The 15,048-nt window shown below is 39.6% G+C and overlaps 1 protein-coding gene across 1 annotated transcript; it reads right to left on the reverse strand.

Moving 5' to 3' along the window:
* Window positions 1-2,301: 2,301 nt before the first annotated feature.
* pkia (cAMP-dependent protein kinase inhibitor alpha) lies at window positions 2,302-12,741 on the reverse strand. Its single transcript, XM_053488146.1, has 3 exons — window positions 12,661-12,741; window positions 4,977-5,154; window positions 2,302-3,114 (listed from the first exon to the last, which is right to left on the reverse strand). The coding sequence occupies exons 2-3, from the start codon at window positions 5,125-5,127 to the stop codon at window positions 3,035-3,037; spliced, it is 231 nt and encodes a 76-aa protein (XP_053344121.1). The 5' UTR covers window positions 5,128-5,154; window positions 12,661-12,741; the 3' UTR covers window positions 2,302-3,034.
* Between the last annotated feature and the right edge of the window lie 2,307 nt (window positions 12,742-15,048).

Raw genomic sequence — 15,048 nt, forward strand, 5'->3', positions numbered from 1 at the left:
CATAACCACTAACAACAGTGAACATTATCCCTTTAATTTCCAGCTTCAGACTCATCACCCTATCTGATACTCTCTTCACCTCTAGAACCTTACAAACTCCTCTTTTAGAATAACTCCCACTCCATTTCTTTTCCTATCCACACCATGGTAAAACAACTTGAACCCTGATCCTAAGCTTCTAGCCTTGCTACCTTTCCACCTGGTCTTCAGACACACAGTATATCCACCTCCCTTCTTTGCATCATATCAACTAACTCGATCCGGTATGGAAGTGATATTTGTGATTTGTATCATTAATTTGGCAAATGTTTTACACTGGTTGTATATATATATATAATAATCTGTAATATAATAATTTCTATATAATTCATTTTCTTTTAACCTTCTTTACCATATAAGCACATAACAAATCTTATAATAAATCCCCCAACATGGCTTTATAAATAAAATGTTAGAAGTGCTAAAATGTATGAGACCCCAAGGAGGAGCAACCGACCCTAAAACGTACACGGGTAAGACTTTATAATAAATCCCAAGGCCATATGATATACAGAATTTAAACGTATAAATTAATGGCAAGGTGTGTTTATGTACATAAGATCTCTATAATTCAGTGCAGACAGCAATGGCAAAAACCAACCTTTTATGCTATATGTCTCCCTGGCCACATGAGGGCGCTGGTACAGCTCTGAGGCAGGTGGAGCACATTATGAGAATTATTTTCCCCTAAGAGATGCCTCTGGTCACCTGTGATTTATGTAACCACACTTTCTTTAAAAATCTATTTAAAGTGGTTAAAGAACATTGTGAATGTAATGAATCGTGTTGAAAAGTTAATGTGTGTACGTACTGTAGAGATGAATTTGTGTCCTTTATTTATTCATTCTCAATCGACCCTTTCAGGATAATACATTAGAGGGTTTATAGTAGTACGAGTGTAAAAACGATTAATACTTGAGCTTCTAGTGTAGATCAGCCCATCGCTTTTATAATAATAATTATTATTATTATTATTATTTCACTTACTAAATAACCTTTATCAATTAAACAAACCTTCAGAGGAGCCTGATCCATGTGAACACATTCGGACGTTTTTAAATCAATTCACTTGAAAGGTTCAGAATTTACCAGTTAATGAGTAAACTGATCCTAAACTGCTGGTAATTTCAATTTCATATTTTCTTTTATAGTTATTCTTATACAAAACACACACATATTGTTCCAAGGCCTCGAGACTTCATTCAGTTAGAAACTAAAACAATAAAGCTCTCTACTGTATTCCCTAATCATACAGACACTGTAATTAAAAGTGTGACATCAGTACTGCACACCAACGTCTCCCAGAAATACATCACAAACCAACATGTAGCAAAAAAATAAATAAATAAAATAAAATTTGAGTTATATCTTTCATTTAAAAAGATGTATTCAGCTAAAAAAAAATTTTTACCTATAAAGTTTTTTATACACATGCATACATACTAGAGAAATAAAATGCTTTGGGGGATTCTAAATGTACTAAATAAATAAGATGCATGCAAATAAAAGTTATATTTTTGTTTTAAAATGTGAATGATAAATCAGAAGTAATGCCAAGGATTTATTTATGCGAAATGTGTAAATATCAGCTAATGAATTTTATTAAAACATCTTGCTTATACGTATATGTAGGAAAAACTGTTTTGGTTTTTTTTGTTTGTTTGTTTTTTGCAGAATCTGTTACTGTTTACTTCTGTCTTTTTAAAACTCTGGCTCGATCATGTCTTCAGATATACAGCACCCCAGATTAGAGCTGTTATAAAGCTTTACAAATGTTCAAAGGAGATTATTGTGTATATTTTTGATGCCTCCAGCATTGTTTTACTGTATAGAAAGAAATAAACATCAGGAAAGATCTTGGAATTAGAATGGGTGTCTAAACTTTTGACTGGTAGTGTATATATACTGTAGCATGAATGCAGGAACTAACATAGATAGTTTCTTGTTATTTTCTCATTGTTCATCAACACGAATGAATATGAAGTCGTTTCTGTGTATTAATGCATATTTATCTCATATTTACAGGATGAAACAAAAACATGTTATAATGATGACACAAACGTCCTCCATTAACGTTTATTACCAAATCTGTCACACTAAGCAACAAACCGAACAAGTGAGAAAGACATACGTATTGAAAAATAATAATAATAATAATAATAATAATAATAATAATAACAGGGCAGTGTTGATCAAAAAGGTGTTTAATTCATTTTTTTAAATTAAAAATAAAATCACAACCTCCAAGAAAAAAAGAACTTCATCTCACTTTTACACAGCTGCATATTTGCACATGTATATTCTCTGAATATATTGAATATAATCACGGTGTCATGCATCACGTTTGTTCACCTCTTTTTCAGGGACATCTGACTCGTCCGACAGTCACGGAGCAGAAACGTGTGAAACTTGGTTTCTTGCTTGTGCTCAATACTCAATAATAACATCAGCTTAAAGATTCATTGAAAAAAAAAAAAAACCTAATTAAAGTACCAAATGAATACTAAAATATTTAAAAACGTAGGCTAATACAACAACACCACTACTACGTATAAGTATTAAGAACAACGGAACAGATTAGCATGGCTAACTTGGCAGTGGACCTGCGGATCATAAAATGTTTCCCTCTGTGACTCCGTGACGGAAAGTCAGACGCTGAGAAGATCCTAAAAATCCCCACCTACAGATGTTTATCAGCTCTGGGACGGAGGGTCTGAAAGCTCCATTTCAACCGCTAACAGCTAAGAGTGATTAGCTACTGTAGAAGAGTGCCTATATCAGCTATGGTATCGGTACTGAAGTGACTAACGCATCATCCGGTGCTGAAGCTACAAGTCCAGGCTTTTCCTCTGGATGCTGTAAAGGCAGAGCCTCGGCTGAGTCTAGGGCCGAACAGCAGGGGGCGCCGGTGCATCTGCTCAGCCATGTCCAGTCCTCAAATCACCACAGGATGGAGCTGATGAGCAGTTTCTCTTCCTAATCACACAGGAGGCCGCTACCCCTGCGCTTTGCTCCCCTCTGGTTTGGGATCGGAGTCTGACGAGCTCGAGCTTTTCTCACCATCATTCCCTTCATCTTCACAGAAACAAATTACAAAGAAAGCATGAGTAAGATTATTTTATTGTCCTCCTAAAGCAGCCAGAGACAGGAGGACCATGCTGTAAGTGATGAAAATAATTTCCACAGTAACAGGTAATTCACAGAACGTGAGACGCTCCCCGTGAATTTAATGATATGTTGCGGAGTCCTGTACGATAACGTTAATGAAAAGAGTCTTCACTCCCTCACTCATTTTCACCACTTTGTCCTCCATGTTTGTTTTTAACACATGATTGTTACAACTAAAGCTCTAGATTGTGAACACTATCATTTTGAAACATCACTTTCACAAGCCTTTCCCACATTCCTGTGCGACTCTGCTGAATTGAAATTCTTGACGGTTCTTGGTCACGTGACATATCACACTTTATATCAACTACAAATAGCCTGCACCTTATCTTTGAATATGATGTGATGTAACAGCCTCCATCACCAACCACTCATGCCGTACTCATGACAAACTGTCACAAAATGTTGACAAGTGCATTACCTTACCATTACTATCTACTACACCTTATGATTTGCTATGAATTGTCAAGAACTTCATTAATTTAACATCAACCTGGACACGTGTGACTACAGAAGCTATAAATCCCCCACACACATCAATAATAAACGTCACTATACTGTATGCAGTGTGCAGTATCTGTTAAAACTGTTACTACGAGAGGATTGTAATCAAGATTACAAATTGTCGGATGACTTGTCGCCAACTTGTTGAAGGAAGAGATGCATCTTTGTGTGGGAGGTATACACACCATCGTTCACCAACAACATACTGCACGTTACAGGAACTCAGCTGGGAGTTATTGCCACATCCTCCGTACAGTCCTGACCTCGCCTTCCATATGTTTGGACCGTAAAAGGGGTTCCTGGGAGGCCAGAGTTTCAGAGTTCAGAGTTTCACAGACAAACTGTGTTCTGTTATTCTGCACAATTAAAGTCCCGCTTTGACTTGAACACCCCTTGTATTAACTAGTTTAGTGCAAGGTGGGATTTAGTCATGGATGTAGTATCTATTTAATAGTTTAGTGCACTAAGACAAATAAAATTTTCGAGCATGGGTAAAATATTATTATCTTCTTTTTTTTTTTTTAATGGCTTTGATTTTAACTAACTGTAGCACCAAATCTGTACTCTGACAGTGTTTCTGACAAAAGCCCTTGATTTTTTCGCAGTCTGAAAATCGCACTGGTTCACAATCAAATTTGGGAAAAGCGCTTTAGCGTCTACGTTAAACACCTTTGCTTGGGCAAATGAAGGAGTTTGGCAATAAAACATGGACAGATTTCTCTGCCTCCTCCTCGACTAGTTTCTTAACACTCAGTGGAAAAACAGAAACCAAAAAAACAAACCTGAAAATTAAATTATAAATCTGAATTAAAAAATAATAAAAAACATAAGCATGGACTTGTTCAGAAAGGTCATGGTCAACTTCCACGTGGACAGAGTCTGGAGAGCTGTGCTGTAGTAATGTTATTACCTCTCATCAGAATGAGCTGTTTGCTTTTTGTTGTAATCATTTTTTGCAAAAAAACAAAAAAAAACAACAGACTTACTAAAAATGTAAACTTTTTGTCTGTGTCTTGCACCCAGGGTTGCCACATCCCAGGTAAATTCCCAAGCCTACTTTGTATACCTTAAAACAAAAAAAAAACCTGCAGCACTGGCAACCCCGGCTATATGGTACATAAGATTTTCAGACATGTTTATTTTAAATATCTAAACAATTCATTTAAAATCATATTAAAACAAATTGCTTTTCAAGCATTCGCTGGGATTAATAACTCCGAGGATATCAGCACCAGGACGGTGGTATTAGTTCCTGCTGTACTTGCCTGTTTTGTTAACGTTAAGCCCTGAAAGTGTCTGTGAGAGTCCGCTAGCGTCCAGGCCTCCGGATTCCCCCAGGATGTCATGCACTGCATTCCTTCTGCCGGTCCTTCCAGAGGCTATGAAGTCTTCATACGTTGCCTCCACATCAGTCATATCTAATTTATTTCAACATAGCAGAGTCTGGGAAAGACACATCGACAAGCAGAGAGGAATACAGATCAGTCATTCTTCAATTCTAGCTGACGTTATCTTGCTAGCATGAAAAAAAAAATTATTTGTATACAGCACATAAGCACATGATCAGACTGTGATCATTACATCACCAAACGTAGCTCTCTGGTTCAGTTTTATCCAAAAGGGCTAAAAATGTTTGGGTTTTTTCCCCGTAATCAACAGTGTCTCACCATTTCATCATCACATCTATCTACTTCCAATTATTACAAATTCTTCCAAATATACAGATATTTTTGCTAGCTCTGTGGAAACTTGATTGACATTTCTGAAGCATTCAGGTGGAATGGGGACTGCAGTGCTCCAGTAAGCCACTGGTCTAATCCACATGGATTTGCAGGGATAAGAAGTAGCTTACACTGTGACCTTAGGAAGACATTAAAGTGAAACCATCCTCTGTTCCAGGGCCGTGGAGTATCAGTGTCAGGACCGAAGCTCTCTGCAACATCTCGTCAGGAAACGTTCTTCATACAAAAGCAATGAAATAAGTCTGTTAAAACTATAGTCCAGTGTTCTTCAAGACCAGAGTTAGTGTTGTTGCTACAGTACGTTGAAATAGAGTTAAAGGTAAGAGAGGCGTGGCCTTGGAGGTAAAGGTAAGAGGGGCGTGGCCCTGGAGGTAAAGCTGAGAGTTGTGGCCGTGGAGTTAAAAGTGAGGGGCGTGGCCGTGGAGTTAAATGTGAGGGGCGTGGCCGTTGAGTTAAAAGTAAGGGGCGTGGCCGTGGAGTTAAAAGTGAGGGGCGTGGCCGTGGAGTTAAATGTGAGGGGCGTGGCCGTGGAGTTAAATGTGAGGGGCGTGGCCGTGGAGTTAAATGTGAGGGGCGTGGCCGTAGAGTTAAATGTGAGGGGCGTGGCCATGGAGTTTAACGTAAGGGACGTGGTCGTGGAGTTAAAGGTGAGAGTTGTGGTTATAGAGATATTTTTGACAGATTTTGCTTAAATGTAGAGCCTCATTTATAAACACAGAAAGTTTCATTAAAATGAATGTTTTGCAAAATATTTACTCATAGTTATTAACAGCTGCTCTTAGACTGTCATTATACATGAGTTGTGTAAACAGATTCTCAGTGCAGACAAGCAAGTCATAATACTCTCTCTCTCTCGCTCACAAACACACACACACACACACACACTACAATACATAAAGATTAGGATTAAAAAAAAACTAAAATATTCATTTAAATTGACAAAAACTGGACGGAGTAGCTGGCAACACTCTCACCTCATGACATCACGTCTTAGCAAATAAAAATATCTGTAATATTCATCTAGTATTTGTTATTGCACGATTACAAGAAACCATTTGAACCAGAATATTAAAATGCACAGCTAAAATGTATAAAAGTTATATTTATAATAATAATATAGTAAGAAACAGGAGATACTTTATGTTTGTTTAAAACGTATAATCAAAGAAATTATCCAGGAATTACTAAAACAATGTCTTTGCCTTTCTGTGACCAGGACGATACTATTTTTCTTTTTAAATAAATGAATGACGATCCGTTTCTGCAGAATCATCTGGTCTTTACTAGAAGGTTCGGGCCGCAGCCGTGCCGCACCCTGACGAGCTCCGCTGCTATAATTAGTGCGTGTCATCATCACAGCACGCTCGTTCTCAGCTGTTCAGTTCTGAAAGAGTGTCACGGGGCAGAGAAACACTGGGAAAGAGATCGGCAGTGTGTATCAGTGGGCATGCTGAGACAGAGAGAAATCCTGCTTGATTATGGACTTTACTTACAGATGAAACTAACGCTATGTAAATAACCATCCTCCTACCCCCAACTGTGGCTCCAGGAGTCTCGGTTGAGAAAATATCAGCGTGATGAAGCTGAACAGGACTCATGACTCAGACTCATCCTCTCAAACATCAATAATAAGATGAATAACATGGTAATAATACTGTACGGCTTCATCCATACATCTAGGAAACTCTGGAGTCCAACTAGGGACCGTGGAGGCCGCTGGTGATTATTTCCATTCCCATTACAACACCGTACAGGCCTCTGGAGACAGTGTTATGATCTGGGGTTGCTTCAGTCACTCAGGTCTAGATTCAGTAACGTTATGGGGCAATAAAATGACAACCTGAATGTATTGAATGACCAGGTTACTACATCTATGGAGCTTTTCTTCCCTGGTGGTACGAGTATATTCCAGGACTGTTCCAGGATTGTGACAGAGTGGTTTCTGGGAATCTTTTTCCTGTGTCCTTTAACCCTAGTGATGTACTGGAGATGATTTTATGGAGCTCAGCTCTCAAGATCTCAGGCACAAATTAATGCAACTCTGGATGGAAATACATGTTATGGCATTGGTCTGACAAGGTAGTACAAAAACTACCTTATTTATTTATTTATTTATTTCTGGGCCAAGGCGGGTTTATTCACTATCAGGGTGGTCCCTGTAAAGCTGCTTCATCCACTTCAACTGAACCTGCTCTCAGTTGGACAAAGGGGTGGCATATTTTCTTTGCCAATGTCAGTCACAGTGGCACTAGCCAGTGAGGGGCGTCTGTGAGCTCACCCAGGTAGAAGTGGGTGGATAGCGCTTTCCATCGAGTGTGTTGCAACAACGTCGGATGAGCGGCAGTTTGAGAAAATGTGGACGGCTGATGTCACTTGTTCATAGCTACTGGCTGCCCGGGGAGAGAACACGGAAAGGCTCTCACTAAATTTAGTAGAAAAACACAGAAAAATAACCAAACTAACTAAAAAAAAACGTATTCAATTAATAGCACGTGCGTAAAGCGCAAACTTATTTTAATTTGTTGTTTAAAATGCTGCAGGGTGAAAGATGATCTGATGAAATGTCAGCACTGAAATCCATCTGATACGGCGAGCACCTGTCCATGACCCGCGCCAGATCCTAATCTCAGGCATGACTCTTCTCTTTCACTCTCTCAACCAATCTGTCTCTCTCTCCATCCATCAGGATTCTATCTCATCCTCTTTCTGTCTCTCTCTCCCTCCATATCTGTCTAATTCTCTTCCTGTCTCACCCTTTCTCTCTATCTATCTGCCTTGTTCTCTGACTCCTCTCTCTCTCTCTCTCTCTCTCTCCCTCTCTCTTTTTCATCCATTCAAGTTCATGTTTTAAAACATCAATATGCTCTGTTGGTTTGTCAACCATTCCTCTATTCCTTTAGGCTGGAGTGACAGCTATACAGAAGGCCCAGTGCACATGCCCAGTGTGTGTTTGTGTCTGTACAGTATGTGTTTGTGTGTGTGTGTGTGTGTGTGTGTGTGTGTGTGTGTGTGTGTGTGTGTGTGTGTGTCTATGTCAAAGCGAGCCACAGTAGCATCTGCCAAGTCACCCACACACAGACAGCTTGTGCAACAGCTTCACCAAAAAAAAACACACTGAATGAATTGACAGATTGTATCATTCAACAAGAAGGACGCATTCAAGTTCCGCACAGCTGAATGTCAGGATTGTGCTCTAATCGAAAATAAATAAATAGGGAAATAAGTAGATAAATAAATAAATAAATAAATAAATAACTACATTTATTTGAAGGGGAAAAAATCAGCTCTGCTGTTCTCTGGTGGGCGTGGCTCTGCACTAGTTCATTTACATACTGTAGACACTAAAATGGTACGTCTGGAGGAGGAGTGAAACACGGGGAGTATTTTAAAAAATGCTTTATTTGCGAGATATTTCAGCTGGAGCATTAACACACACACACACACACACACACACACACACAGTTAACTAGTACTTTTGTATTTTTAAAGCAAACTTACACAGTTCTGGTTTAAAGCCTGAGCGAGAGGTGGTGTGATTAGACGTACTCGTTACGACCCTGCTTGGATCCAGCAATCTGGAGATGAGTGTGATGTGATGTGATGCAAGTGTAGAAAATAAACACTCGGAAAATGAATGTGTGAAGAACATTCGCAGCACAGAACAGCGAACAAAAAAGACACAGTAGCATCATTGTTCAAACCACACACACACACACACACACACAGTTATATCATCTGTTATATTTAATGACGAATAAGAGAAGAATGATAATATTTGATAGCTGTGTTACTTTACATTACAGTTTCTGTGTACAGGATAACTTTAAAGGTCACACTGTAGCACTTTAACTCACAATTATTAGACAAAAACAGTAAAAAAAGGAATAAAAGCTAAGAGTGATCCAGCAAAATATAATCATATTGTAATATTTTATGAATTTAATAAAATAATAGCTAAAATATATTGCGATATATAATGTTATAGCCACACATGCTAGAATACTTTTTGGTCATTTTTTGGTCATAAGCTTTAGCGTGTTAAAGGCTACAATCTCATCGGCTCTCTCCAACAAAACCTTACAGAAACCGGACACAACGAGCTTCTTCAAACAATACAGTAATTACTTGTCTGGAAAACGTTTGGGAACGCCAGTTAACCCAATCTGCATGTCTTTGAACTGTGGGAGGAAACCAGAGTAACCGGAGGAAACCCACTAATCACAGGGAGAACATGCAAACTCCACGCACGCAGACGGACAGGAATCGGGACTCAACCCCTCGACCCTGGAGGTGTATAATTACTTGGAGATAATCACTTTTTTTAGTCCCATAGTCACATTTTTGAAACCGAATATTTTACAATTTAGTGAAGCAATGATGAAGCTGGGAACGTTGGTCTGCCAGTTTAACCAGCTTAGCTCAGCCTGCGAATGGGAACCAAACAGGAAACAAACATACTTCACTGTCCATGTAGTTAAGAGAAAATGTGATTCTAAAACATGGAATAAATCGACATTTAGCCACACTTACTGTAGCACTACAGATATTCTGAACAAGACAGAGAGAACGCTGTGGGACTAATGTGGTGTGTATGTCAAAGGGGTGACCTCATGTTTAATGTCCTCACCACGCATGCACGCTTAACGCATCACCTTCATGTGTTCATGCTAGTTTTAGTATCTCTGGATGATATGGTGGTATAAATGAGATTTTTGTGAACAATGTAAGTGAATTATTATTATTATTATTTTTTTTTTTTTTACAAATTTAATCTGTTCTTAACTCAAAATTACGTGCTGAGAAACGCATGTTCCTATAGGAAATAATGTAAATGCAGACAATCCGTTCCAGCCACCCAAAATAATTACCAATATTACTAATTCTCAACACTATAATCATAATTATGCATATAAAAACAAAAAAAACATGTAAATAAAGTAAAATATAAAATAAATAGACATTAAACCTCACTTAACCTTCATTTATGATTCCTCTTAGCACCGACTGCTTTAAAAAACAAACTGAAAACGGCTGCCTTTTCTTCTTGCTACCATCCTTGATAACATTCTTGAGATGTCTTTACTAAGTCTTGCACAAAAAAAAAAAGTAAACTCATTTCACTGCCTTCCACTGACGCAAAAAAGATTTTAATGGCTCCCAGACGCAGCCAGCGTGGCCAGCGTTCGGTTCGGCTTTCGCTCGTATGCTGAAAATGCTTCGTATGCCAAGGCCAATTTTTAAAAAGATTTCAGTTCTTAGGGCGACATTTCCTAAGGTCGTACGCCGAGTGACTGCTGTATTGTCTGGAAGCAACTGACTTGAATCTTTGCTAATTTATTTTGTTTTTTCCTGGATTTTTTCTTTTAATTTTTGGTCTGTTTGTTTGTTTATTTGTTTGTTTTCCTACAAAACACTACAGTCTTGCTGGCAACTTGACTATATACTGTATATATCGTAATATGTATTAAAAAAGTCTTTCAAAAAAGAATAATATTTGTATCATCTCAACTGGCTCTTGTTTTAGCGCTGATGAAAATTTACATATCACAATATGATTACTGATTGTTTTTTCCATGGGCTAGACAGTCATGTCATCAGATCACCATATATATCCAGGGGTAGCTCAGTGGTTAAGGCATTGGACTACGGTTTGGAAGATCCTAGGTTCAAACCCCACAACCACCAAGTTGCCACTGTTGGGCCCTTGAGCAAGGCCCTTAACCCTCAACTGCTCAGATGTGTAATGAGATAAAAATGTAAGTCACTCTGGATAAGAGCATCTGCCAAATGCCTAAATGTAAATATCCATATACTGTACATCTCTATTAGCGGCAAAGCTAGCAGCAATGACAGTGGTAATGCTAGCACTATGCTAGCCAATGACAAAGAAAAAAGGAGCAACAAAAAACTGTTAGTGGCAAGCACAACAACAATAGCGAATTTCAACATGGCTTTGTGAGCATTTATACTGGCTTTATTATTCCTAGAAAGCATCTTACCTGCCTATTGAGTCATTTTTTTAAAGATGCTAATCACAAAATTTTTGGGCATCAGCTCCGAACTAGCTCCGGAACATCCTTGGTGGAAAAAGAGTATTTAAAAACTACTGAAAATTGAAGAATAAATCCCTAATCCTTAAAAAAGATATGCAAACATTCATTCACTTTCCGTAACACTTTACTGTGTAGGGTTGCAGGAGGCCCAGAGCCAATCCCAGGCATCTCAGAGCACAAGGTGGAGGAAACCCTGGATGAGGCACCAACCAATCATACACTAATCAACCGGCAGCACATGTGGGAGGAAACCGGAGTACCCAGAAGGAAACCCACCAGGGTTCTTTAAGCATGGCATAAGCTACTGTATAAGCCATGCACACAGACCGGTTTGAACCCCCGACCCTGAAGGTGTGATTTGACTGTAATAATAACCAGTAATAACACCGTGGCCCTAAATTCCAAACCAGACGTGTTACAGGATGTGATATCAGGAGATGATTTTATACAAAATCCAGTCCACTTCTTTATTTTTTCTTTATTTTTTGTACAGAACTAGAATCAGTAGTTGGTTGTGTCACTATTTGATAATGATATAATGGTCATGTTACGCACACCTAATGAATAGATATTCGAGCTCTTGGTTCTTCCCATGAGAAGACTTAAATATGATAAACAACAACAACAAAAGCAGGACATGCATGGTGTGATGAGGCTTTAACAATATGAACACACACTCATCTGAGCTCATGAATAAACGCCTCTGGAACTGGTTTACATTGTGTGTTTTATCATCAACGACAAGCAGTTTCAGTGAGGACAATGCACAATGCACTGTTAATACTGATATCATCAGAAGCCTTTATTATATCAGGAAGCCTTTGATCTCGGGCCTCCGCAGTCACAGCGCGCGCGCTCGAGCGCCATCTCAATGCGCTTATAAATTACGCAAATTGGGGTAGCGCTTCATGCAACACAAAGCCTTCATATGTATCTGTGTGTGTGTGTGTGTGTGCGTGCTTGGGAAGACACACACACACACACACACACTGAGAGAGCTCAACTATTTCACACCCATGCTGCGTCTCACAATAAACCTGGTGTCTGTGCATGGCTCCGGAATGTGCAGGACCTGTCCAATCATCTGTACATTACTGAAACACACACACACACACACACACACACACAGAGAGAGAGAGAGGTCTGTATCCTACCTGTTTTAGGCGTTGCTTGGTCTCCCTGAACGCTTCTCTCAGTACAGTAACAGTGTTGCGCGGTGCCGTCAGTGCGCCTGCCCGGGATGGGATGCCAGATTGAACGGATGTACCCTCACTTTAGGCTATTTTTATCCACACTGCGCTGGAGTAATGCCCTCATACTGATCGAATCAGAATTTCCATAATAATAATAATAATAATAATAATAATATCTCCATCATCTATTAAATTATTTAATTTTATATTATATATTTAATTATATATATATATATATATATATATATATATATATATATATATATAGTGTGTATACTACATTTCTTTGCCTGACTCTCATCTATCTATATAGGAACCTCTGTAGTCCAGCTAGGGACTGTGGAGGCCACTGGTGATAACCAATTGTGGTTGCTGTTAGTCCTTCCGCTGCTCCCGTTGAGGGGTCGCCACAGGGGACCATTCGATCCGCACAACAACTTGGCACAGGTTTTACGCCCTGACACAACCCTCTCATTTTGTTCTGGGCTTGGGACCGGCTCTGCATCCAATGGCTGGGGTTTGGACATTGACTGGGAATTAAAGCCGTCCTTTTCCATATGGCAGACAAGAGACCTACCACTGAGCCACCAATGCCCTTGGTGATTACCATTGTATTTATTCCCATTGTTAACAACCGTGGTAGGACCTCTGGTCAACATTCACACACTATAGCAGTTTGGGAACACCAGTAGCCTAATCTGCATGTCTTTGGACTGTGGGAGGAAACCGGAGTACCCGGAGGAAACCAACCAAGCACAGGGAGAACATGCAAACTCCATGCACTCAGACACCGAGGAGGGAATCAAGCCCAGGCATAATAAAATTACCACTCCCTGGCCAAAAAAAAAAAAAAGGTCATCATCAGTATAAAACTAAGCAAATAGTTAAGAGCCTTAAGTTTACCCTGTTCCAGAGTGATGGGCGTGTCAGGGAAAAGAGGAGAGTTGAAGGAAGTGATGCACCCATCATTAATACAAGATCTTGAGTGAAATTAATGCGACTCTGGACTAAAATAAATGTTGTGACATTGCATAAGCTCATCAAAATTATGCCATGGCCGTAGGCGGTCAAGTAAAAAATTAAAGTGTGTGACTTTTTAATTTTTTTGACTGGGCAGTGTACTGTATTAGCAACACTGTCTCTTTGTCTGTGCAAGCTGCTCAAACAAAAATTCACTTCCAAAGATAAAAATTTCATGCTTATACCAAAACCTAAGATCGCTAGCTACATGAGTCAGGTCTCGGCTAACTAGCCGTGGTGTGTTGTGGGACTTCAATTTCACTACATCTAGAGGCTAAAGTTCTCACTAATAGTGAACATCACTGGAAAATGATAAACAACAAAATGATCTCTGGATCTTTTGGTTTTACGAGCTAACAGTAATCATTTTGTTTGAAATCATTTAATTTAACTTTAAATAAACTGCTCCGTAACGGCGCTACTGATCGATTGGATAACGTCCAATCGACACGCAGCCACTAAGAACTGTACGGAAGGTAGGGTATGCCTAGAAAGAGTACATCAGATGCAGTATTTGCTTTAATGATAATGGTGAAGTACAGAGAAGGTAATAAAGAGTTGCGTTGTGTCTTTGTAGATTTAGAGGAAGCGTACGACAGGGTGCCGAGAAAGGAGCTGTGGTGTTGTATGGGGAAGTCTGGAGTGGCAGAGAAGTATGTTAGAGTGCTGCAGGACATGTATGAGAGCTGTATGACAGTGGTGAGATGTGCTGTAGGTGTGACAGAAGAGTTCAAGGTGGAAGTGGGTCTGCATCAAGGATCGGCTCTAAGCCCCTTTTTGTTTGCTCTGGTGATGGACAGGATGACAGATAAGGTAAGACAGGAGTCTCCATGGACAATGATGTTTGCAGATGACATTGTGCTTTGTAGCGAGAGCAGGGAACAGGTGGAGGAAAATTTGGAGAGGTGGAGGTACACTCTGGAAAGCAGAGGAATGAAGGTTAGCCGCAGCAAGACGAAATACATGTGTGTGAATGAGAGGAACCCAAGAGGAACGGTGAGGCTACAGGGAGCAGAGGTAAAGAAGATGCAGGACTTTAAGTACTTAGGGTCAACGGTGCAGAGCAACGGAGAGTGTGGAAAGGAGGTGAAGAGGCGGGTACAGGCAGGTTGGAATGGGTGGAGAAAAGTGCCAGGTGTGTTGTGCGATAAAAGAGTATCAGTGAGAATGAAAGGAAAGGTGTTCAAGTACGTAGTGAGACCAGCGATGCTCTACGGCTTAGAGACAGTGGCACTGAAGAAAAGACAGGAGGCAGAGTTGGAGGTAGCAGAGCTGAAGATGTTGCGGTTCTCTTTGGGAGTGACAAGGATGGATAGGATCAAGAATGAG

This window comes from Clarias gariepinus, chromosome 26 (genome assembly GCF_024256425.1).
Source record: "Clarias gariepinus isolate MV-2021 ecotype Netherlands chromosome 26, CGAR_prim_01v2, whole genome shotgun sequence".
Lineage (NCBI taxonomy): Eukaryota > Metazoa > Chordata > Actinopteri > Siluriformes > Clariidae > Clarias > Clarias gariepinus.

Excerpts from the sequence above, each read along its gene's own strand:
- pkia (XM_053488146.1), bottom strand. The coding sequence starts at position 5,127 with ATGACTGATGTGGAGGCAACGTATGAAGACTTCATAGCCTCTGGAAGG. Across the intron at positions 3,115-4,976 it reads GCTTAACGTTAACAAAACAG|ATGAAGGGAATGATGGTGAG; the intron begins GCAAGTACAGCA and ends GTTTCTGTGAAG.